This window comes from Musa acuminata, chromosome BXJ2-6, assembly GCF_036884655.1.
Source record: "Musa acuminata AAA Group cultivar baxijiao chromosome BXJ2-6, Cavendish_Baxijiao_AAA, whole genome shotgun sequence".
NCBI lineage: Eukaryota > Viridiplantae > Streptophyta > Magnoliopsida > Zingiberales > Musaceae > Musa > Musa acuminata.
This window is the reverse complement of record NC_088343.1, coordinates 10,324,315-10,349,239: the sequence shown is the minus strand read 5'-3', so window position 1 is coordinate 10,349,239 and position 24,925 is coordinate 10,324,315. Positions and strand designations below refer to the sequence as shown.

General features: G+C 39.8%; 3 protein-coding genes and 1 long non-coding RNA gene across 8 annotated transcripts; 1 reads left to right on the top strand and 3 right to left on the bottom strand.

The window, feature by feature from the left end:
- LOC103987650 (ankyrin repeat protein SKIP35) lies at positions 1-3,841 on the top strand. 2 transcript variants are annotated; one of them, XM_009406006.3, is made up of 4 exons: positions 1-154; positions 549-1,556; positions 1,699-2,131; positions 2,786-3,841. In XM_009406006.3, exons 2-4 carry the CDS (start codon positions 922-924, stop codon positions 3,605-3,607), a joined length of 1,890 nt encoding a protein of 629 aa, XP_009404281.2. In that variant the 5' UTR covers positions 1-154; positions 549-921; the 3' UTR covers positions 3,608-3,841. The 2 variants fall into 2 exon arrangements, with proteins under 2 accessions (XP_009404281.2, XP_009404282.2); XM_009406007.3 differs by having other exon boundaries at positions 33-228.
- On the bottom strand, positions 2,660-6,183 carry LOC103987649 (uncharacterized). 2 transcript variants are annotated; one of them, XR_010487697.1, is made up of 4 exons: positions 5,850-6,162; positions 4,847-5,375; positions 4,463-4,592; positions 2,660-4,367 (listed from the first exon to the last, which is right to left on the bottom strand). It is a non-coding gene; the product is annotated as an uncharacterized LOC103987649 (long non-coding RNA). The 2 variants fall into 2 exon arrangements; XR_671912.3 differs by lacking the exons at positions 2,660-4,367; positions 4,463-4,592 and having other exon boundaries at positions 4,798-5,375; positions 5,850-6,183.
- Positions 6,184-10,566: 4,383 nt separating this feature from the next.
- LOC135613834 (uncharacterized) lies at positions 10,567-12,393 on the bottom strand. Its single transcript, XM_065110854.1, has one exon. It carries the CDS (start codon positions 12,391-12,393, stop codon positions 10,567-10,569), a length of 1,827 nt encoding a protein of 608 aa, XP_064966926.1.
- A 583-nt stretch (positions 12,394-12,976) lies between these two features.
- Positions 12,977-23,510, bottom strand: LOC103987648 (acetolactate synthase small subunit 2, chloroplastic). 3 transcript variants are annotated; one of them, XM_065112430.1, is made up of 12 exons: positions 23,188-23,510; positions 21,758-21,971; positions 20,484-20,567; positions 16,724-16,792; positions 16,532-16,615; positions 16,284-16,433; positions 15,449-15,535; positions 14,830-14,934; positions 14,621-14,743; positions 14,397-14,495; positions 13,557-13,622; positions 12,977-13,310 (listed from the first exon to the last, which is right to left on the bottom strand). In XM_065112430.1, exons 1-12 carry the CDS (start codon positions 23,433-23,435, stop codon positions 13,227-13,229), a joined length of 1,413 nt encoding a protein of 470 aa, XP_064968502.1. In that variant the 5' UTR covers positions 23,436-23,510; the 3' UTR covers positions 12,977-13,226. The 3 variants fall into 3 exon arrangements, with proteins under 3 accessions (XP_064968502.1, XP_009404279.2, XP_009404280.2); XM_009406004.3 differs by having other exon boundaries at positions 14,397-14,549; positions 23,188-23,508; XM_009406005.3 differs by lacking the exon at positions 20,484-20,567 and having other exon boundaries at positions 14,397-14,549; positions 23,188-23,508.
- Between the last annotated feature and the right edge of the window lie 1,415 nt (positions 23,511-24,925).

The window sequence follows — 24,925 nt, the reverse complement described above, 5'->3', positions numbered from 1 at the left end:
TGGCTGGAAACTTATAAGAATGAAGGCAGGGCAGCAAAGAGGGGCTCGTCTCCCTCTCCGTGAGGAGTTCCATGGATTCTGGGACTGAGCTCTCTCTCTCTTTCTCACTCCCTACCCCCTCGTTTTGCGCCCATCGTAGTTCCATGTCCTGAAGGTTGCCCTCTTTGCCGCTCCGTTTCTTGTTTCTGGTCCTCTCTTTTACACCCACGCAGCATATCTTCACTTCCGGTCTGTAATCATTTTCTACTGCTGTCTGCCGCCTTTTCTCCTTCGCTCCTGCGTTAAAAACCTCTTTTTTATTGGTTTTCTTCTCGCTGATATGATCGTGGGTTCGGTCGTCAGGAAGTTTCATTCTCGATCGCTTCGTTTGTGTTTCGTGCTTGTAGTCATCGTTTCCCTTTTGCACTAAAATCGTTCTTTATTTGGGTTCCCCTTTGTATGGCCATGGATTCTTTCGTTAAAAAATCCTTCTTTAGTGATTGTTTAATGGTGTGGTGGTTGGGATGAATCAGATTCTTGTTTCAGGCTTTTGCTATATTTATTTTCAGGTGCCGGCGGTGGATTTATCTTCTTTTTGCTGAAGAGTGTTAGGGCTAAGCGGTCTGCGCTGCTCTTTTAGTTGATGATGTTCCCTTGTGGTTTTGCTTCTTTGATGGCGGAATCGTGATGGATGAGGGTGGAATTGGTTGCTGAAACTCAAGATTTTCCGGTACTTGAGGTGGATTTATGAACTGTTTGTTCTTGTCGGTGCGGAAACGATCAATAATTGTCCTTTAGCCGTTGTTCCTCTTGAAAGGCGTTGATTCGCTGCTTATGCAAACGATTGATTTGATTGAGAGACTGGATTTGGTTGCAAAAAAGTTGGATTTTTATGGGGAAAAGCTGTCGATAACTCGGTTGTTTGGTTGGTTTTTGTGAAAAATGGAGAGCGAAAAAAAGATCTTGATGATCGATGGGAATGATTGTGGAGATCTGGGGAAAGATTGTAAACCAGAGGACATCTTGTGCTCAGAGATAGTAATGGATGAAAATGGTGTACTTTGGTACGTGGATGGTAATGACGGTTTTGAGGGCGAGAAGGGTGAGGGAAGCAATGTGGTTTTTGCAAGGGAGGCTCCTCTCTCGACAAAAGACCCTCTGACCTCCAAAGATTATAGCTGTGGCACCAACAAGTTCAGATTGATGGAATCTGAAATCCGAAGGAAGGACAAAACTAAACAGGAGAAGAAGCTCAGCAGGAAGGACAGGATCGAGCTTGGTCGTTTGTTTCAGGGTGCATTGAGTTCTCAGGATTTAGAGCACGCTGAGAACTTCATTCTGTTGGCAGATCCACAAACTCTTAATGATATGCTGTGCATAACATTAGACTCCATATGGTTCTTGACAACTAAGCAAGAACTGAATGGTGTTACTGGGATGATCAAGAAGATCGTCGCCAATGGAGCTAATGACTTCACGAGGGCTACCCTCAGGACATCGTTTCTGGCTTCATGTGTTTCTGCATGTCAGAGCAAAACAATGAGTTTGGCTGATACAGTGGGCATCATGGCCCAAAGGTATCAAAGTCTCCAACCATCTCAATTCCCGTTCTTGGACATGAATAATTGTGATTCTTTGCATAATCTCCTTTGTGGTAGGAAAAGTAGCATCTTGTTCTACGGATGATGAACTTGTGCCCTTCTCATCCTCTTTTGTCAGGTTGCATGAGCGTCTTCGAGAATGTCATGGTGATGAAGTTTTGAAGGCAGAAGCAGGTGTGAAGGTCCAGAAGTTCACAGACTGGGCTTTGAAGTGCATTGGGATTCACTCTCGGTGCCGAAAGGATAGGGACAGAAGGAATTACAGCACAATTTTTGAGGTCCAACTTCAGTTGTCAGCTTTCAAAAGCTTTTTAGATCTTGCTGGCAACAGCCTTACCGGAAAGGATTTTACTGAAGCTTTTGACGCAGCATGCTTCCCTCTTACTCTATTCTCTAGCTCGTTTGATCCGGGTTGGGCATTTGGAATATCGGCAACTGTAATACAAGGATTACTTGGGATGCTAGTGGAGGGTGGTGCGGACAATGTAAACCAATGCTTTCTCGAGGCTTCAAGATTTGGAAGTACAGAGCTTGTCCGAATCTTGCTACAGGTATTCATCTACTTCTAGTTTGGTAATTGAAGTGCCTTACTTTTAAGTTCTTTTACCTTATATATTGGCTATCCGTCACCCCACGTTCTAGGGAAGATACAAGTAGTTGAAACATTTTCTACTTTCAAGGAACCTTAATTTCTTTCGAAGATGTGGTAGTATTTCTTCTATGGGCAAACCTGATGCGTTGTACCAGTGGCTGATCTTTATAATTATTCCTTAATTAAGTGAATTGGAATTTTTGGTGAGCAAAAGGGAACCATCAATCAACGGTTGGACTTCTTACAGGAATAGGTTCTAGGATATTTCACGGGAGCTAAAGGTGGAAAGGGTTGCATTAACTGTCACTACACATGATGCAAAGATTATGCCATCACCAAGTGTGGTTTTACTAGGTTTAGCTGTCCTAATGAATACTTTCCTTAAAGATGGCCAAAACAATTATTTTGAAGATCTAATGGACCCTTTTTTGGAATCAAATTACTGGCTAAGATGGCTTCCGACTTGAGTTTCAACCAGACACCAGAATCAAATAATTTCTTGGTTTGACCAATTAAATAAAGCTGCTGGGAAATTAGTTTATACAATGATAAACCTAGATTCAGCCGGATATGGAAGTTTTGATTCGCATTCACTTTTTCTTTCTTCCTCCAGATTGCTCAAAGGAACAGCTTGGATGTTGATGTTGAACTTGCCTTAGGCTTTGCCTCTCACCACTGTAAGATTGGAACCATGGAATGCTTGGTGGAAGAAGGGAATGCTGGGGCCTTCCTTGGTCCTTTGTTGCGAGCGGCTGAGAGGGGCTGCATGCAGGTAGTTCAATGGTTTGTCGATCGGGGATGTAGGGATATGGAACTATGCATTGCACTTACTGCTTCCGTCGCTAGCAGCCAGGTGGGTATTGCAGCTTACCTTCTCCCACGCATCCCAGAGCATGTCCTTGCTGCCCTCAGCATTGAGATCCTAAAGGCAGCAGCTGAGAGAAGCAGTGGCTCGCTAGCTGGTGTTGAATTCCTTCTGCGCAACAACTTCCTTGGTGACCCTGTGGCAACATATGCCGTGGCTGACAGCATTGCCGAGTCCAGTGACGATGAGGCTGTGGCCCCTGACCTGAGAGCTTTTCTGAAGTTGCATTGGTCGGAGGCAGCATTTGCTGAGGGCTTGAATTATGGGCAGAACCACTTTGTGAATTTTATGAGGATTCTGAGAAGGGGTGGCTCACCCATCTGTCTCAGGGATCTTCCGCCATCCCTGGTGACGGCCATAGCGTACCTATCGCTGTACAGAGAGTGTCGGAAGGCAGGTGGGTTGTTGTTGCCGCAGAAACTGAGAGGGCAACTTGTGGAGGCAGCTAGCAAGGTCGCGGGGAGGCCGGTGGACAAGAACAGCCAGGCAGGAGACCTTATGGCAGTTTTGGAGCATCACCTACCGACCTTCTTTCTGCAATCCCCAACCACCACCAGCCCCTCACTATAGTTTAACTTACTGATAGAACACTGAATCAAGGGACAATAAATGACTTTGCTATAGCCCTTTAGCTAATGGAACTCTGTGTTCTCTTTGGTGTTCTATGCTTCTGCATCAAGAGTTGCATGGAACATTTTAATGGCAAGTCAATTGAGGGTATATCTTGAAAATTTGATCAAGCTAAAGTTGAATCTGCTGCTTGTAATCACATTGCAGTACTAGTATCTGAGCATTATTCATGAAGAGCTACTGGTTTATACCACAATCATGTTTAATGAGATGTTATCATCAGCAACCAAGAAGTGTCAGATGCTCACATTATGCATTGTGTATTGGACAAAGACTTATGCTTGTGGGTTTAACTGTTTGCAAGATTGTATGTATATTATACTGGAACAAGGGTAAAAATATAAAGAAAAAACCCCGAGCTAAGGTTCAAGAAGCCTTACATCATTCTGAAATCTTTACACCATAATCAACCAGAAAGTTGGTGACCCAATAATCACAACAACAACAACAAGATCTTGATTTTGCTCCATCTGCATCATAAATCTTATTCAAGTCTCCAGGAATACAGTGATGTAGCCAACCCTCAATTATCTGATGTGCTATAAATCAAACAAACTATTGCTTGCTGTGAATACTGTGTATCATAAAGTATAGTTGGACTTGAATGAACTGTATCATTCTGTGGAGACAAACAATTTACCCATTAAACAGAACAAGAAATCCATATATTTAAGTCACCTTGTCTTCCAAAATCAATCCACTGGATGACAAATCAAAATTACTATGTTAGATCCCAACATTGTTAATATTTTATATACATAAAAAAAGGACATACTAAATGCACAAGGCTCTCACCTGTATCTAAGATTGCAAATATATGAATTTTGAACACATATCTCTTTCCTTTGACTATGCTAATGTCACTGATATTTCTTTCCTTTGGCTATGCGAATGTCACTGGTTTCTTACACAGTATCTCTTGGTGCTGACATCAAGAAACCAGAGATTGCATGTTCAAGACCAGCAACTTAGATTTGTGAAGTAAAAATTCTGAAAGGAAATAATCCTATGATGTGAGGCTAGAAACAACAACACATTAAATAGCTTAATTTCTTTGGCACATCTTAAAACTTGTAGAAAATGAACAAGAATATTGTGAAAATTTTTGCTACTAACATGAACATCAAGGCTGAACAAGGCCAACTCAATTTATTCACAAGGTGATGCAATCTTTCTTACATCTGAAGGCATGAATGCCAAGATCATGAGCAAAACAAGGATGCCTATTGGAAGCAGCAGCACTGCAAGAGGTGGTGGAGGCAATGTGGGTAGTATCACTGGAAGTATCAGCAATGAGGCAGTGAGGCAAAGCAGAACCAGAAGAGACTCTGCACTGAAGTACTTGGAGGAGAAGGCTTTATGGTCTGGTACTTGTGATCCAACTCCTCCATGCTTAGTTCTTGAAGTAGCTGCAATGCTATGTCTCTTTCTTCTGCCATCCATTGAAGCACTCTAGTAGAGTTGATGCTTCAGAACACACACTACTGTCAGAGATGTCAACAGTTCATGAGACACCACCTCTCACCAACTTGGCTTTCTGTGAGCTAAATTTGCTTGCAGCTTCAGAAACAATCACCCACTTCATGATCAATATCCATGTAGAATCTCACCATGTTTTTAGATGAGCAATGGAGGCAGTCAAAGTAAAAGAGGACAAGAAGCTGCAAATTTAATGGCTTTAGCATCTGTGACCAGATTCACCAGTTTCCTGAATCCATGGATCATTATAGAGCAGTTAGTTTTGTGGTGAGAAACAGAAAACAACGCAATAATTTTATTAGATCAATCTCAAAAGTCAAAGCTCTGAAGGATCATCATGCAATCTCAAGGAATCATTGTTTACACTCACATAGAAAGAAAACATCTGAGAAGATCAACAGAGCAACATCTTTGTACATCCAAGACTGTCTGCTACATCAATTCCTTGAAAGTTGTTGCCCAAAAAAAGCAAAGGAAAAGAGGGGAGAAAACAGTTACTAGGAAGAAACTAAATGGTTCTTTGGATGAGCAAAGTAAGACACAAAATCCAGATAAGAATCTCAACCAACAACATCATGAGATGGGTTGCCCATTAAAATTGCAGCAAATAGAAGAAGGAAGGTGGTTTAGCATCGAAGGTCATTTTATTGGGTTGGCAAACACCCATTGTAAGAAGATGAGAATGGAAGAGAGAGATCAATACCTTAGTTGCCATCTGTTGCCAGTCGAAGTAACATAAAAGGTCATGAAGAAGACACGAGTGATCAGTCAGTCCATATGCTCTCTCTCTCTCTCTCTCTCTCTCTCTCTCTCTTTCTCTCTCTGTGTTCTGAGTTGCTCACATGCAGAGGAGGCGGGGAGGAGGAAGGGGAAGGGGGAGGGGGAGGTCGACGACGAGGTGCTTGGCGATCGACGGCGATGAGATATATACCGTGGGAGTAAAAAGGCACAACCAGATGGGCTTCCGCTGCTCGCTTCTGACGTGTGTGGGGTGGGTGGGGACATGAGAGCGAAAGATGGTAGAAGGTTGAGGGGTGGATACATTGCATCCTATTCATTCTCGACAGGCAACGCTGTCCATAGATATGGGAGTTTGTGGTGAGTAGGCTTAGATTCTCCTCGATCTAATGCAAAACTAATCCTCAAACCAAGTCATCGTGACATGAGTCATGAATTTTTTATTCATCGATCAATATTCTTAATTTGATGATTACAATTTTCAAAAGCTTAAACAATTAGGGAAAAAAATTCAATTAAAATCTCACAAATAAACTAGTTTGTGCTTGACAAACCAAATCGTAGTATGCTATCTATAAATGTTAAACTGGCATAATGGGTAACACAAACATTTCTTATATTATATAAGATGAAATAAAGATCTATGAATGCATAATTCTAATTCAGTATTGTTGTTACACTGAGGTCATCTATTGATGAGTCAGCTCGACTCGATCTAACACCAGAAGTGTAGCCTTTCTAGAGAGCTAGCGCGGAGGGCGTGGCTCTTTCAACGATGATTGATTCTTATGAGCTCTTTTTGGAAAGTTGAAACAGGCAGGGATCATAGATTGATCCCGATTACTAAGAATTAATGGGAGCTCTCATACTTTTTAAGTATTAAGTGGTAGGATTTATGATCCCTACCAACGATTGCGAAGAATTGGTGGAAACTCCTATACTTTTTTTTAAGTATCCAGTGGCGAGATGAGTCCATACTTTTCTTATCAAATATTTTATTATTTGGATCGGAGTTTCAATAATCTAGAAAGCTTAAGCTCATAAAAAAGGATTGATGGTATGGCAGAACGCTTTAATCCAATGGAACTCGAATCCTTAGTGTGTCTTGTTCGAGAACCGAATAATAGATCACCGATAATATGTCTCCGTATACTCTATCGTAAAATTTTAATATCTAATTAGTATATAGTCACGTATCGAACTAAGATTTTTTAAAAATCAAGAGTTGTCTCAACTCTTGTATCTTTCAAAGATAAAATTGTCTTACAACTCCCTATGGAAAGTTGTAAATGATTGACTCAGCATAACCCAATCCAATCTTTTTCTTTTTGTTTTTGAAGGAAGGGAAGGGAAGGGAAGGGTAATAATAGCAGTTCCAAAAACGAAAGAAGAAGAAGAAGAATCTATTTCCGATCTTCCTGATACAGTAATGATTCCCATCGTCAGCTTCAAACGGAGAAGCTTCGTTCATTCCGGTGATCATCAAATCAAAGCCTTCCCTTTCGTTTCGTTTCGTTGCTCCCAAGAGCCAAAGACGAAGTTGACATTGTAGGTTCCCTTCACTTGGCCATCTTCCCTCAGTTCCCCTTTGTCCTTTTCTGTACTCTGCTCACCACCACTTTCGCACATGATTTGGTTCTCCAATCTCGCTTTCACTTCTGAAAGATCTCAGTACACACATATGCACATATAGGAATCATCTACAAGTCTATAATTGATATACAAATCACGACAATTAAGTTGGGGATTTCGAATCATCTTCTAGAAGGCTATAATTCATATGGAAATCACGACAATTAAGTTAGAGTTTCAAAGTAAAGTCTGACAAATCATGGAGCACGAATCATCCATCATCTACAAGACTATAAATGATATAGAAATCACGGCAGTTATGTCGGGTTTCGAAATAAAATTCGATAAATCATCGAGCACGAATCATCATCTACAAGGCTATAATTGATATTAGAAATCACGACAATTAGAAATAAAATCTGACAAATCATTAAGCACGATCACAAAAATCGCCACGAGAAAAAAAAAAAAAAAAAAAAGTGTGAAGAAGGGAAAGCTTAGATTTCCCCTCAATGGCTGTTCAAGCTTTAGTGGACTCACGGGATCTTGTACTGTGTACTGTGGAAGATGCCAACTCCATGTTCTCTCCACTGTTTCTTGTGCCATTTCCTGTTTCATCCTGTGTAAAGGAGAATCACATTACTAATTGGTTCAGCAAGGAATTCTGAGTATTAGTTTCGAAAGTATTGCATGGATTTCTAGTATACCAAGTGACCTGAATAAGATTAGTGGTATGAAAATAATAAAAAGAGACTTGACTAATACAATCATATAAGTTTACCTCAAATGGTGGAGACGCCATTGTGTCAGTCTATGCTATGCCCTTGATATCATTTTCAAGCTACAAGAAAGCAGCAGGGAGATGATGGCCAACCTTGATCCACGTACCTCACAACACATCACATGTGTGTTTGTGTTCTGGATGCTGAGATGCTCTTCACCAACTGTATGAACTGAACCTGGTCTTGAACAGCATCTCAGCATTCACTCACTCAACTCTCATGGGAGATGAGACACCCACTCCCATCTGCTGCTGTTGGGCGGTTGCTCCAATGAACACTATGATCTTGTTCGTGAAGATGAGTGCAAAAAAAGGCACCTTTTGTCCTGCTGTCCTCGTCAACCATCCACTGGAGGTATCCACAGCTGTGGCCGATTCAAGTCTTTAATGCAGCAGTAATAGATCCACCACGATCACATGTGATGTGGTTGACATTGTTGGCTTGGTTCTTGTGTTTCCAGTCGAAGATCTGGAGACATGCAACCCCATCCTTGTGGCTTGCTTGCTTAGGAATCAACAGAAGCTGCATGTAGTTGCTAACAGCTGAATCTAGTGTTCCTGCGTAGGGCCAACTAAAAACAGGTCAAACCATTATAACATTTGCATCATGATCAATCCAATTCAATTGAATGCAACTATAAGATGATGATGATGGAACACAGTCAATTACCAGTTAACTCTAAGATGATGAGCTGCATCTTTTTCTCATTACAGAAATTTGAAAACTCTCATCTGAGAACTTCTCTGAGATGCTTTGTGGCAAATAAAATTATACAAAAAGAAGCTTATAAAACCTTTGGATTTATTGCAAATTCTCAATGTTTTTCATTTCATCAAACTTCCTGAGAGTATTATAGTTTCGATGCCATACCTTCCAGGCCTTGACCTATTCGACAGTTCCCATCCTCATCTTGAAGGTATTGGTCAGATCCAAATGTCTTTCTATGTGCGAGTAATCTTCTCCATTATTCTTAAAATAGAAATGCTGATACCATTTGGTGAGGTCCCTTGCTCTTGTGACATGTTCCTTCCTGAAACAGAGACTGGGTTTCTGAAGTAGCACAAGGTCACATGTTTTGTCATAATAAAGCTTTGAATCTTGTATATGAAAAAAAATCAATTGGAAAGAGGGTGCAATGGAGCTTCACCAATTCTTAAAAGAGAGCAAAGACAATGTCACCATCTATGATACAAGACCCAAATTCTAGGCAATATTTAATGCACATGCCAGATGTTTGAGAAAAGAACTCATAGGAAAATTTCCCAATTATTTCCGTTGACAATTAATACAATATTATTCCTCCAGCATGCGCTTAATACAACTTTTTATTGGGAACAGAAAAACAACAGAATGTACACTTTAAATTGACTTGCATTCTAGGATTAGCTTAAGAACACGGAGTCATGTTAACCGGAACCACTGGTGTACTCACCTGATTCTAACAATGCAAGATTTCTAAAGAGGAGCAAAATATGGAATGTTGGTATCGGTAACCATGAGAATTTGCAGATGATATAAACGAGATTATCAACTTATTTGATGTCCAATATATTTTTGTGGCAAACATGGGAAATGAATTTGCACATAGCCAAGCATCAAATATGGGAATGAGGAATTACATTTTTGGTAATACTCTGCTCTAACAACAAGTATCTTGATTTTCAGTATCTATTTCTTCCTTGTAAAAGTAATATATTAATTATAATACTTCAAAGGAAGAGTATTTTACCTTCAAAGGCTCTGCAACCATCCACATTGGAAGCTCTATCTGGGATCAATGTTCAAGACCTAGACCAAGGTAGACATGATTGTTAGCATTCACTTCTTTTTCTCTGAGGTACATGATGAGGATTCAGAAAGTTATTGTACATTAAATTAGATGACATAGACAATTAAAGAATGATTATTTCAGTGTTAAAGAGAAAATAGTCAGAAACCTCATTGAAAAGATGGTTTCTCATTGTAATAGTGTATTAGATAGCCATTACATTCATCTATAGTTGCAAATTGCAGATTAGTTACCAAATACCAACTGCATAACTTCAACAGCCTGCATAAAAGAGCCTAAATTCAAAGACAGAATAAAAGCAAGTCCTGCAAGCATTATAGTAGGCTACTTTATGTGATGACTGCTGTTTCCCTGTCAATAATTTGTATCCCAATATCAACTCAGTTCATCCAAGAAAAGTAGGAATGTAGCATTCATGAAAAGAACATGATATCACATCTCATAGCTCATCCAAGAAAAAAAAATTGAAGACTATGTAAAAACTTGGTCTAAGATTCTAAAATACAAGGGATTTCAATAAGTGAGAAAAGCAAAACATCTCATACTTCAAATAAGTGGTTTTTGTAGAACAATGTCCAATCAGAATCACCAGAAGAGTCCAGCACAAGCCCCTCCATGCCAATGGATTCTGCACATGAGATAGGTCCTCGTGGAGAAGCTTCTGTTTCACTCCTTTTAGCTTCAGACACAAACTCAACATATCCAAAACCAACTGTTGCAATAGGTTCTGTTGGATTCTTTAAAATGGAGCTGCTACTTCCACAGTCAGACTTAAGATCAGGAATGGATGCTCCTCTGTGTTCTTCATGGTGAACAAAGTTGTCATCATCTGAAAGCCACTGGCAGTGATCCAACTTCCCCATCTCCAAGACCCTACTGATAGGTTCCTCTCTCCACGATACCCTTGTTTGAGAACTAGGTAAAACCTCTTCTTTAGCAGAAGCATCCTTTACAATAGAGATCCTATCACAGTAGAGATTCTGCAAATGATTAAAATCTACAGAGTTTGACGTATGACATCGAAACTGGAAACTAAGCCCAGGCAATGGTGCTCGACAACTTGTATCATTGCTTAGTGGCTCCGGTGACAAGCTAACGTTTTCAAGAGACTCTGCCATTGCATCCATCTTAAAATCACCCAGATCATATTTCTTTCTTGAACTCGAAAAAGATGATGGCTTGCCGGTAACATGGCCTTCAATCCAAGAGTTCCCAGAAAACAGTGGGTTCTCTAAGACAGAGCAATTATGATGTCGTCCTGTCTCTTGCTGAGGCCTAATACGTTTGGTTTTGGATGTCTTTGCGATCCCCAGGATCATAGAGAAAGGACTGACACTACCACCAGTACTAGGAGTTTTCTGAATTCCAATACCAGATGACAGTGTTGTTTCTAAACTTGGAGAATCGAGGCTCATCAACCCACTGAGTTCAGGTGATTTCTCCCTGATAGAGTTATCATGAAAAAACCTCCAAGATCCACGATCAGGTGAAGTTCTGTTCCCCATCAACAACTCATCTTTGTGCATACCTTCTCCATCTTTACAAGGAGAAAGAAGCCAATCCACAGAAGCTTCAGCGGCAAGAACTTTAGAACTAGAATTGAAACTGCTATCGAGAGCCATATCAACATTCTCTGAAGGTGAAGAAAGCCAATGCATGGATGCCTCCGCTGGAGGAGGAGGAGGGAGTGTTACAGAAGCCTGAGTTCGATCAGTACGTCCAACATGAACCTTTTCAACCTCCGGCTCCCTTCCGCCGACGGTAAGTATGCCTCTTGCCCTACATTTCCTCCGGTCGCGCACTCTGGCGATCACATGGCCTGCAGCGAAGCATACAGGTGTCACAGCCACTGCAGAGGCCTTCACGGGAACCTCCGGCGAAATGGATGCTTCAACGGGAGGAATGGTGGCTGAAGTCGGTGTGCTCATCAACTTCTCAAAATTCTTGCAGTTGGAGATATGTTTCCTCTTATTGCACCGCTGAAAGAGATCCGCGTTTCTTGGATTCGATGCTTTCCTCGATCCGAGCTGCTTGTCGGCTTCAACATCGGACTTTGATGTGTTCTTTCGGAAGGTTTGATACCTCGAGGGGATCGTAGGGTTCTTGGAGTTGGAGGGTACATTCCTAGAATTCGAAGGGGCCGATCGGTGAGTTCTCGGCGCTGGCTTCGACCGGGCTAGCGATTCTTTGTCAGAGGAATGAGAGAGCAAGAATCTGAAGCACCCCCCTGTGGGTGCCTCCGAGGAGCCCAGATGAGGAGGAACCGAGCCGCCGTTGAGATCCTTCAATGGATTTCTACTCTGTGTCGGCTTCTTCTTGGCCTCCGATTTCTCCATCAAACACTCCTTGGAGCTCCTCTTCCCCATCTCGGAATGGATCCGTTGGCAAAATGGAATTCTTTTAAAGCGAGACGAGGCGGGCTTTTCCGCTCGGCCTCGAGTTTTCGACCCGAATCGATCGCCATGTCCAGGGAGGAGGAATTCTTCAAACGATCGGGGCTCTCCATGGCGCCAAACTGATAGGAATTTGACGGTGAGATCGGCGACGGCAGCATGAGATGGACGGCTCGATTTCTCCCTTTAGCGCCACGCTGCTGTTCGGCCCGTTGGCGGCAGCATACAAGAAAAAGAATCCAAGAGAAGGCCAAAACAACGTACCGCCATTAGCGTCTACGTCTCCCGCCGCTCCGGAGTTGCGCCTTGGGGAAGAAGGAGATGGAGAAGATCGCCGACCCTAACTCTCAAATCGAAACAAAACCCTATCTTTGGAGCTAATCTGTTTGCCCTGTCGGTGTTGAGAGCAACCGAATTAGAAGATTAAATAAAATATTATACAAATGATAATTAAACATCGAACGAAATAGAAAGGGATGCATATAGCATTCGAATTCACCCACCTATATAACCATCACGTTACCAAGCCAATCCCTTGTGACCATAACAATTGGGATTGCATAATCTTATCAACACCCATCCAAATCCTCATGATCTAATCGAAGAATACAATTTGGGACATCAATTCCAGAATGGGTATTACAATTATGTGCTAGGAAATCAGATACAGTACCAAGAAGGGGTCTCTTCCCATCTTCTTTGATATCTAAACCACTTACAAAAAGAGAACCATAAAAGAACTCTGATAGGAAAAGCGATCGATTTATTCACATCCGGGCTGCCTATTTGATCGCAAAACAGAGGAGCTATATCGGAAGAGCATAACCACGTAGATAATTGGAATTAACACCTGACTCTCTGATTAGAGCGATCCGACCGGTTCGTGCCACCTGAGACAAATGAGACCAGAAACAAGTTTTTGGATCAAACAGTTGTCCATGAAAAATAATTAGATGCATGCACATATATACATCGTTCAACAATAAAAATGAATCAGACATTGAAGTGTAGTTAAAACAAAATGAAGCTGGCCAAGGCTGATGAATTATCTGGTACATGTTAGAAAACCGACGAGGACCAGCATATAATTTGAAAGCTAAGTCACAGAAGCATAAACTGAATAAAAGGAATGATACCTCACAGATGCCATAGGGCTCCAATAACCTTTGCAGTGCGACCATCTTGTTCAAATCTCCAGTGAGCTACAATAAATGTTACAACTGTCAAATGATTTGCACATTTTTTGGCATAAGTATTCAAATAACAAACTTTCATGTTCAATGGTATTTTTTGAGTATGGTCTACAGATGATGATCTCTTAAACTAAACAAATAGTTAAGCTTAAGGACAAAAAGGAAAATAGTTATCCTATGTAATAGTTAAGAGATTTTTGGCAGGTGAATGAGAAACAGGATTGTGATTGTTTAATGCACCAACCATTAGAGCTGCGTACAGGCTAACATGGTCAATTGAGGATATGGTCATGCGCAATAAAATTGGAGAATTGGTGTCAAGGCCCAAGAGTAAATCCACACATTAAAAAGATTACTTAATAGCCTCCACTGAAAAGCTAGGCTAACTATATGTGGTTCCATATAGACAAATGATGACATCTGAAAAGCCAGGGTAACTGTATGTGGTTTGATCTATAACTTAATAGCAATAAGAAACAAATTGTATTAGGAGTTTCAAACTTAAGTGAAAGAATATAATCAGGCGAAACTAAATTTTAATTCTGATAACCGCCTCCACTGTCTTGGTTTAAACATTTTATTATAGACTGAAAGAATATAATCAGGCGAAACTAAATTGTGATTCTGATAACCGCCTCCACTGTCTTGGTTTAAGCATTGTATTATAGATTCAACAAAACCAGCTTAATGCAGCAGTCTGCTCACTCCACATGGAAAGTAAATAATGAAAATTCACCACCAGAATGAAAAGTATTGATCTAGAGAGCTGATTGAAAACACAACCTCAAGTGTGATTGTATGACCAGAAACATCCACAGCTTTTGCTCTAAAAATCTCAGCGATGTCTAGGATATCTCTTCGGGCAGCAGTGTTTACAGCAACCTTTATAAGCATCAGCTCTCGTTCGGCAAAAGGCAAATGAGTGATATCGTGAACCTGAATGTGTCAACTTAAGAGACTAAGAATGTAATTCGGGCCAGCTCGTCAAGGCATTGAATTTAATTTACCTCATGGACATCAATAAGCTTGTAAATCTGCTGTACTAACTTTTCAATAGTTTCATCAGTTCCAGGGACCACCGTAGTAATACGAGATATACCTTCCTTTTCAGCTGGACCAACAGCAAGACTCTGTCAAGAAAGGGAGTCTAAGCAATTCACATGAACATTTAAACCAGCAAAAGTAAAAAAGTAAACAGACGTTGACAACAAGCAACCTGAATATTGTAACCCCTGCGAGAGAACACCCCAGTGACAATGTTCAGGACCCCAGGAATGTCATTTACGAGGATGGATAAAGTATGTGAACGAAGTCCACTTGACTGGGAGAAAATATAAATCAAGCACAGATTGTATGTACTTCAAATTAGTTAATGTCAAATTTTAGCAGAGCAAGCCTCTATGATAAATGCAATAACATAATAAATTCAAGAAATTCGAACATTTAACTCAAAGTATTCTGATAAACCACTCGTGGAGCCTGCCAGCACCATGTGCTGGGATAAAAAAAAAATTGCAAAGTCCAAAAGAGAAATCAGATATTCACTAAAGACTTGGTAATTTATTTCTGAAACATGAACTTAAATCATCATTCCACAAATGATCTAACTCATCAACAGCCACTGGAAACAGTTTGTAGCTAATTGACGAACCGATCCAAATACGTGAAGGTTCAAATACATGTTCCTAAACAATCGTGTTAAAAAATTGTAACATCTGTGACTTCAACATAGGTAAAAGAACAGGTATCTCCACTATCTTGAACAAAATGAATTGAGTTTAATCACACTATCCACAGATAGTGTAATGTAATAAGGCAAAAAAGAGTAAACTTACATCTTCATCATCAAGAACGCCCCAATGTGCATCAAGAACTTGATTGACCACAAAACCATTGTAGGGATCCACCGGATAAACATCTCCCTTCAATTTTTATAAATCATCATTCACTGTTCAACAAAGCTATATACTAATATCCATGTGAATCTACAAAAAATGCATCTAAAAGATAGCTACTCTTTCAGAATGGGAAGAATGTTTAGCTAGTGTTGGAATGTTTGGAAGGAGATAATCAGGCAACTTTTGTTGGCTTATAACCAGCTTTGAACTTTTTTCATCTTTGTTCTGTGGGCTGGTTGCTTTTATGTAGATACTGTTTTGTTTACTTTGTTTTCCTTTTTATTTTGGTCTACCTTCTCTATATTTCAATCATTCAGCCATTTAAAACAACGACGTTGGTTTTCCCTTCCAGATTTACTCCAGAAAAAAAGAAAGAACAGTGCATATGAATTTTGATACATAATCCATTTTATGTTTTAAGGATATTCATGTTTGAAAGATATTCAATGTTTTAACAAACTCCGGCAGGTACAAGTATTCTTAATATGTTATAATCTCCAAACATCATATTTGCTTAAATTATAACCCTTCAGTAAGTTTGTGTCCTTTGATTACCCCCTTGTACTTAACTAGAATGAGTAAATGATTGCAAGTCAGGTAAAATATGATTCTATCGTAAACCCAATCAGCATTTGTTCCTATCAGAATTATTCCATGTGATGTAATTTATTGTAAAAACTCCCCTCCAGAAGTATAAGGTCAATCTAAGGACAACCAACACATCTTCTTGATAGCCATTGACTGTTGAGAAAAATGGGAAAAGATAACCAACTCCAGATGATTGTTCCAAGTCGCCACTGAATGTTCCACTGGGAGACTGAAGAATAGCCATGTGACTCATGCTCTCAAGGTCTGGATAAGAAGCAGCAGAGAATCTCCAGAAAGGGGCTGTGTCTCCAATTTTTTCCCTCCTTAAAGCAATCTACAGGAAGAACAAATTTGGAATTCAGAACAAATTCAGAACCTTGCCCAGAAGAAACAAGAAAGGAGACAACCAATTAAAATTATTGTAGTCATAACCTTGCCAGTTCGAGCAATTTCCTTGATCCCAAACTTGCTCAGGCTCCTCTGAACTGCAACTATTTTCCCAGGATCTCCAGTTACCTGCACTCATAGATATTAAATAGTTAGGCCTCAGATACTCATAACTAAAACAGAACAGAGAAATAATGTTGCAATTATCACAAAAGCAGAAGGTTAAATGAATATGACCTCTATGGTAATAGAATTTTCTGAAATATCAACTACTTTTGCTCTAAAAATATCAACCAAGCCCAACACCTGCAGATAGAAAGCAAGCAACATATGAGAATAAAACAGTATAATAGAAGACAGACAAATTGATGCAAGGAACTAAACAAAAACGCAACATCAATATCATCATTAGACCAACACCTCTGTCTCACCCTCAAAATAACATCCTAGAGGTGCGAACCTATCATAAAATAGAATATTTTTCAATCATCCACAATCCAAACCCATGATCCAAAACATAAAATTTGAAGACACCAAAAGCATTCAATTCTCATTCACACACATTATATAACTTGTGTAGTTTATAATTATTCAACACATCACTTGATAACTCCATAAAACCCAAGGCCAATTCAAAATTATTAACAACCACTTATAAACTCACAAGATCAATGAAACGCCATAAATACAAGAATGGATGAGATATATTTATACATGTTGGAGAGACTCATTAGGGTGAAAAGACAATGCCTATTCGAGTGAAATGTTATATCTTTTCGAATGAAAGGTTATGCTTGTTCGCTCGAAAGGACATGTCTATTCGAGTGAAAAATATTCATTCATTTAGAAAACCCTACCATTTTCAACAATAACACCTCTATTAGCTTGTGAGTGTTTTTGGGAGATGACAACTATCAGTCAGGATAACATGAAATTGAATCTTTTACGTGAAACATGTGGTTTTGATGCGTAAGATTATGATTTCTTTTGTGTCAGTATAGGACGTCACGGTAAATGGAGTTGAGATCCATGCTAGCAGCACATCAATATGTTACGATTTATGTTGTCAAGGTCCACTCCATGACAACGATAGACGACTAAGGCTAATAAATTGATGTGCTGCTACTTTTACCTTGTTTTCTCCTACGTATTATTATTTATAAGACACTCTTTTCTTTTCTCACTCATGGATTCCATCACCCCCTCGTAGAGAGAGATTTTCTCTCACAAATTAAGGAAAGAAAATGACTAAAGTAGCAAGAAGAACTCAGACGCTGCTTGTAATCATACAATGAAGACTCGATGCTCGACCTAGACACTGTGATTGGATCCACCAGCCATGCGAACATCTCCTTTGTACAATGTCACATCAATGTATGGCGATGGGGGAGCCTCGATGACATTCAAGTAAGAAAATTAATATTATTTATCATTTTTGTTTATAATAAAAAATTTATTCCATTTAATTTTACTAGTGCAATGCTTGTAGGTAGTGATATACCGCAAGCAGATAGGAAGAAATTAGAGACATTAAAATTCTCGGAATGACCCGATGATACTTCATGTTTATTTCTCTAAATCTGCTTGCGGCATCACTGCCTATCAGCATTGCAGTAGAAAAATTCAAAAGAATAATCATTTATTATAAACTAAAAATAACAAGAAAAACAATACTAATTTTCTTATTTGGATGCCATTAGAGTCTCATTGCCACACGTTGATGGGACACTATACAAAAAGAAGATGTTTGTATGGCCGGTGGACTCGATCGTAGGGTCAGATCGAGCATTAAGACTTCAATTTTGTTTGACTACAAACGGTGCTCGAGCTATTCTTGCTGCTTGAGTCGCTCTTTATCCTTAATCTGTGAGAGAAAATATCTCTCTATGACTTGGATTATGGAATCCACGAGTGATGTACAAATGAGAGAATTGAGGTAAAAGAGATTAATGCAGTGTTGCAGATGGGGGAATCCATCATCAAGAACATAGGATTCTCCATCACCACAGTGATCCAAGAACGTCAACGAAAATACATTCATCGATCATGGTCGCTTGGCCATGAACCACCGATCTACTTCTTAGATCAAAAGAAGAAAGAAGAAAGGTGGAGAAATGTAACAGAAAGAAGAATCACCAGAGAGGAGGGATAGGAGACAACCTTGCTCGGTTCTTGGTGAGGGAGAAGCCTCCATGGTCATCGATATTTATAAGATCCGTCTTAGTCCAATACCTTGAATTTAATCATCAAATCTTTTTTATCATTTAATTAATGTACAATACCTTTAATTTCTTTTTAAATGAATAGATAGTTGTTTGTACTCAACTATGCTACTTGGGTCCCTAATTTAATGACGTCTGACCAATTAAATAAGATGGGTATCAGAGAGAGCATCCAATTTCTCATGTTGACCTCATTAATGACCTCGCGACTGTTCAATGCACCAAAGTAGTTGCCAACCACCTCAAAAACAAATCATTGCATTCTTAATGTTCTCTTGTGTGATAAATAAATGGTAAGGCTTTGTTAGGAAAGACATCCGAAGAATATTAAATCCTTAAAAGTTATTCGGACTGAAACGATTAATGGAAACTGCTGCAAGGCATGGATGGGCCCCACTATCACGGACTTAGCTGGAATTGCCCAAGTCGTGAGGCACCCTTGCGACAAAGTCACGGACTTAGCTAGAGTTGCCTAAGTCGTGAAGCACCCTTGCGTCAACACCTCGGACTTAGCTGAGATTGCCTAAGTCATGATACGCCCTTGCGACATATGCGTCTACAAAGAGTCAGCCTAGTTGCAACCTTGTACAGGTCCCGAAGGACTTGCGAAACAGAAAGTTGATTAGTTTGAAAACGAGCGACGAACAAGTCCCAACGTCTCGCGAAAAGGGAAGCTTTACAAGCAATTCAGCGAACACCTTGAGGGCAAGAGAGAAAAGAAAGGAATGAGAAAACAATGACTTTAGAAGGTAGAATAAACAGTTGCAAGTCCACAAACAACTGCTCACCGGGCGTCGGGCGCGAAGGCAAGTTCCCGTCAAGTTAACGTGTGAACTTGTGAAGATTGTTCAATGCCCGACACTATACTGAAGCCCCATCCCCCATGGTGCCACTCAGGGTATTCCAGGGTGCTGTGATAGCTAACGTTTTACGTGCGGCTGCGATATGCGGAAAACAGGCCTTGGCACCTGAAAATGGAGCCATTTCGGGGCAGTTTGGCCCGGCACAATAAGCGATCGCACTACAACGCTGCGAATTGTCATTGCTTACATTTTTCAAGCAAAAACACACAAAACCAAGGCAGAACATGCTGCCATGTCTCTATACAAGCATGCAAAAGCGACGAACGGTTCATTGAACAAAGTTGTTACGGGTGCGCGATGACCGTTCATGACACCACAGAAAAGGAGGATGAACGCGGGTAGGCCCGTAAAGCGATTTGATCCGATCCGATCACATAATGTATGCTCGTGCAATTCGAACCCGATCCATCCGTAATTGCTTTGGATTGGATCAGGTCGAAACCTAAACTCTAAATCTTACTGCATTCTCCAGCACACCAATAACGGTCGAATTCCCCAACCGACTAAAGGACTCGAACGATGAAAAAATAATAAAAAATAAAACAATAAAGAGTAAAAGTAGTCGTTACCATCCTGCGCCATAAATGAAAATGGAATATGTTATGCTTATGGAGCCATGACGAGCTCTAGACGTATGTTGTGTCCGTCCAGTAATGGGTGGAATTATGTTATAAGCAAGCAATGTATGATAATAAAACTCCATTTTCTCTTCCACATTTTCTTAATTCTATTCTTCCAAATCACTAGTCGGTTAAGAATGTCTGTTATCTCATTGGGACCAAACTGTAATTAGGATCTTAATGGATAAATTACTTGTGGTCAATTCGCTAAACCTACACAGAACACAAGTATTAATGAAAGCCCTCTAAACTGGCAAGTCAGCAAGGACAGAAGTTAATAACAAGGATGTACCTCTGGGCGCCTGTGGTGGTCCACACTGAGTTTTATAAGCATCAATTCTCGTTCCACTTGTGGCTCTCTTGAGAGATCTTCAACCTAGTAATCACATGGGAGTCACCCATTATAACAAGAACTCTTGACAACATAGATTATTGAGTCAACCTATAGAAATGAGATAGCTTCAAAAACTCCAGGTTTAATAGATAAGAACAAAATTCAAATATGTGAAACTAAGTTTCCCAATGCTAGGAACATCGTAAAATCTACACGTTTGGCATAGAAACTAGCTGTTGCTGGACAGGTAAGGGATCCTTCCTGCCTGAAGAACTAGCTTTTGCCTCATGGATGTCATGAAGCATGAAGAAATTGATGACAAGTCATTTTTTCAACTAAAAATTTGACATACCTCAATTCCAAATTTTAGGCAATAGGATTTACAAAACTACAGATGACCATTTTATTTTAGCAAGACCAAGCATGTCTACAATTGATCGCTTAATTTGTTCACTAAGAGGTAATGACCACTTAGAAAAAATGCGACCAAAATTCCTGTAGAAGCACACTTTCAGGTACCATCCACTAATTTTGGTAATGTCTGCAACATATCCAATGAAAGGTTTGCAATAATTTCAGGTACCATCCACTAATTTTGTTAACGTCTGCAAAATTTGCAATACTGTCTGGTACAATCTAGTATGGGCAGTAATTACTGGTCGGATAGATTTCCACTATGCAGACCAGAATAAAGGAAGATATGACAGTCTGACAGTCTAATAGTATGCCGGTGCCACCTGGTATAGGAAGATATAGGCTCTGTATTCACCAGTTCTTTTTTTGTTTTTCTAGTTTTTTCAGACTTTTCCAGCATATACACTCAACATACTGGACCAGTATTCTTGACCCATACAGTACCAATGCAGAAAGTTGCAAACCTTTTAAGATTGCAAACATTGGAACCATCTTGAATAACAAAATGAAAAGTCCCTTGAGGAACTTGACAGCCACAACTCTATATTTTTTCTGTGATGCATGATGATAATTTGGCTTAACCAGATTATGGCTTACAAGGTGGTGTACTTCAGATTACTTATCCAGTCAATTTTGAAATGAAAAATATTAGCTTCTTCAAGATGAAATGACATGGCATCATAATTCTCCAATCGGAGGCAGTTTTGACCAAAGTAGAGTAGTTGTATAATATAAATGATTAAAGCCAAGAATTCAAAAGAAATCTAATTGTGCAAATGCAAGTGCTGAAGATAATTACTATAAGAAGGGAAAACTACCTTTAAAACATTCACAAGCTTATAAAGCTGCTCGACAACTTGTTGCAACACTTTCTCGGTGCCTGAGACAGATATAGTGAACAACGCCTTGTCCGTATTCAAGCCGACAGCTAGTGACTCAATGTTGTATCCTCTTCTAGCAAAAACCCCAGCTATTCGATTTATCATTCCACTTTCATCCCCAACAAAGACCGAAATTGTATGGCGTCTCACCCTATATTAGTGAAAATACTAGTCATACAGGACTTTCAACTCTGATAAAGAATAACGGTCATCTAGAACTTTAAACATAAACAAGCAAAGTTTGGTGGTCTTCAGGTGTAAAAACAAATTCAATGGTCTTAAATGGTACAATATTGGGAAAATGTAGATATACTTTTCATAAAAAAAAAAGGTAGAGAAAAGGAAGAAAATAATGCGGTGATTCATGGCTTTGTGGAGCTACAAACTGGATAGCTTCATATTTGATTTTTATCTGGAATAGGAGAGCTGTCTGTGACAAAATTGAAATCTAAAGATAAAAGAAAACTATCAGTGGAGATACAAAGAATAGAGAACGAGGAAATAGGGCCAGACTGTCAAAGAAACTTCGTTGCTCACTAATTTCATGATAAAAATGAGTTTAATTCAGGGAACAAGAAAACCTTCAAATGCATTCATCTGAATCTACAATCCAATTGCAATTAGGACCCTAGCTATCAAAGACCTCAACAACAATCAGAAAATACATATGACGATATTGGCAAGCTATTTGAATTAAATCATAATATTGGTCTTGGTCACCGTTCGATGTATCATTCAGGTTATTTTCAGATAATCTGCAACATTGATCCATGATGATGATGAGAAAAAATACATAAAAATAAGAAACTTTTGCATATAATCACCACTTCACAACTATAAAGCAATCACAATCAGACAAAAATTTTCTCGGTAGCCAATACCTCAGAAAAAGCTAGTAACAGTGTGAAATTACCACAACGCAGTTCATTCCACCAAACACTCATCCAACACAAAGACGTTCTTTCACAATGCTATCGATGCCCATCTTCTCATCTGAAACTCTGGAAGAGCATGAACTGATACAACCGTTAAAAGGACCCTTATATGTGCCTACATAAGAGATCGGCTGTCTAAAGCTTCCAGACCCTCGATGGTTAACTCTCATCTTTTTTTGCAACATTATGCTTGCTGACCGCGCCAATCTCGATCGTATCAACATAATAAGCTAGTGAGCCAACAAATTCCTCCTCCTAAAACATGCATCACAACTAGACGACGACAAAAACCGACTTAAAAAGGCAAGCAATGAAACCCGGCCCGCTAATCGAACAAAACCGGCAAAAGGATCAAGACCAAGACACGACGAACTCGGATCACCACAAGAACCCAAACCGCGTTGAAAGGTAAACGAGGAGGATGAGCTTTACGGGTCATGACGCGTCGGAGGTGGCAAAGGGCTCAAGGGCGGCGGCGTCATCTCGCCGCTACGATCCTCAGCGCCGGAGGCGTGGATCTCCGCGAACCCACGCCGGGGTCTCGATCTTAGCGCCACCGGCCCGGGTAAATCGCCGGTCCTGGTTATCCCCCTCCCGGGCACCAAATCCCTGCGCGATCGATGTCCCGCGAAAGGTTTCGTCATCATCGAGGACGACGGCCGAAAAGTGGCGAACGCCATGGCTGCGAATCCGCGACTGAGAGAGAGAGAGAGGCGGTCAATGGGCGGTCATGGAAGAAACGTCGGAGGCACGTCGGGAAACGATGAATTGACGAGTTTGCCCATAAATCACAGATATGTTTTTCTTGGTTTTTTATGTTGACAAAAATATTATTAATTGTATTTTTTTTCTTTCCTTAAATTTATTTAACTTCTTTCACTAATTTATTTATTGTAATTATAATATTAGAATATTTCATCTATTGCAGCTCACAAAAATTGGCCACATAACACATCTAAAATTAAGTGTTCTCTCATTTGTATTTATAAGAAACGTCAAAAATTCATTTGGCCAATAAATTGCTACTATAATGTGCTGCTACTTTTTATCTTATTTTCTCCTATATATTTTTTATTTAAGGGCACCTCTTTTCTCACTCACGGATTAAGAAAAGAAAGTGATTGAAATAGTAAGAAGAACTCATACACCGCTTGTAATCGAACGATGAAGACCCGACGATGCTCAACTCAGACACTGTGATTGGATCCACCAGCCATGCCAACATCTCCTTTCGTACAATGTCACATCAATGGCGATGGGGGAGCCTCAATCACATCCAAGTAAGAAAATTAATATTATTTATCATTTTTGAGCTTATAATAAAAATTTATTCCGTGCAATGCTTTTAGGTAGTGAAATCAGAGACATTAAAATTCATAAGAATCATTATTTATTATAAACTAATTATCTTAATTGGAGGATGCCATTAGAATCTCATTGCCATGCGTTGCTGGGAAATTGTACAAAAAGAAAATGTTCGTATGGCCAGTGGACTCGATCGCAGAGTTAGTTAGATCGAGCATCGAGATTTCAAGTTTGTTCGACTACAAGCGGTGTTCGAACTATTCTTACTACTGCTTGAATCACTCTTCTCTTTATCCTTAATTCATGAGAGAAGATATCTCTTTATGACTTGGATTGTATAATCAAATGAGAGAGATTACAGTGGAATCCGTCGTCAAGCCATCCACATGATGATCCAAGAACATCAACGAAAATACCTTCATCCATCATGATCGTTTGGCCATGAACCATCCATCGATCTGCTTCTTGGATCAAAAGAAGAATAACCTTAGTGAGGAGGGAGAAGCCTCCGTGGCCGTCGATATTTATTAGACCCGTCGTGTCATAATCCAATACCTTGAATTTAATCATCAAATTCATGTAATTAATGTACAAGACCTTTAATTTCTTTTTAATGGGTGTTTGTACTACGTGGGTCCCTAATTTATTGACATCTAGCCAATTAAATAAGACGGGTATCCAATTTCTCATCTCGACCTCATTTAATGATTGATCTCTTCTTGACCGTTCAATGCACGGGAGGATGCAACACGGGTAAGCCCGTAAAGAGATCCGATCCGATCACATAAGGTATGCTCGTGCAATCCGAACCCGATCCGTCCATAAACTGCTTCGGGTCGGATCAGGTCGACACCTAAACTCTAAA

Excerpts from the sequence above, each read along its gene's own strand:
- LOC103987648 (XM_009406004.3), bottom strand. The coding sequence starts at position 23,435 with ATGGCGTTCGCCACTTTTCGGCCGTCGTCCTCGATGATGACGAAACCT. Across the intron at positions 21,972-23,187 it reads CCTCCGACGCGTCATGACCC|GGTGAGACGCCATACAATTT; the intron begins GTAAAGCTCATC and ends TCACTAATATAG. Across the intron at positions 14,935-15,448 it reads GCGTTCTTGATGATGAAGAT|TCAAGTGGACTTCGTTCACA; the intron begins GTAAGTTTACTC and ends ATTTTCTCCCAG.
- LOC135613834 (XM_065110854.1), bottom strand. The coding sequence starts at position 12,393 with ATGGGGAAGAGGAGCTCCAAGGAGTGTTTGATGGAGAAATCGGAGGCC.
- LOC103987650 (XM_009406006.3), top strand. The coding sequence starts at position 922 with ATGGAGAGCGAAAAAAAGATCTTGATGATCGATGGGAATGATTGTGGA. Across the intron at positions 1,557-1,698 it reads GTGGGCATCATGGCCCAAAG|GTTGCATGAGCGTCTTCGAG; the intron begins GTATCAAAGTCT and ends CTCTTTTGTCAG. Across the intron at positions 2,132-2,785 it reads TTGTCCGAATCTTGCTACAG|ATTGCTCAAAGGAACAGCTT; the intron begins GTATTCATCTAC and ends TTCTTCCTCCAG.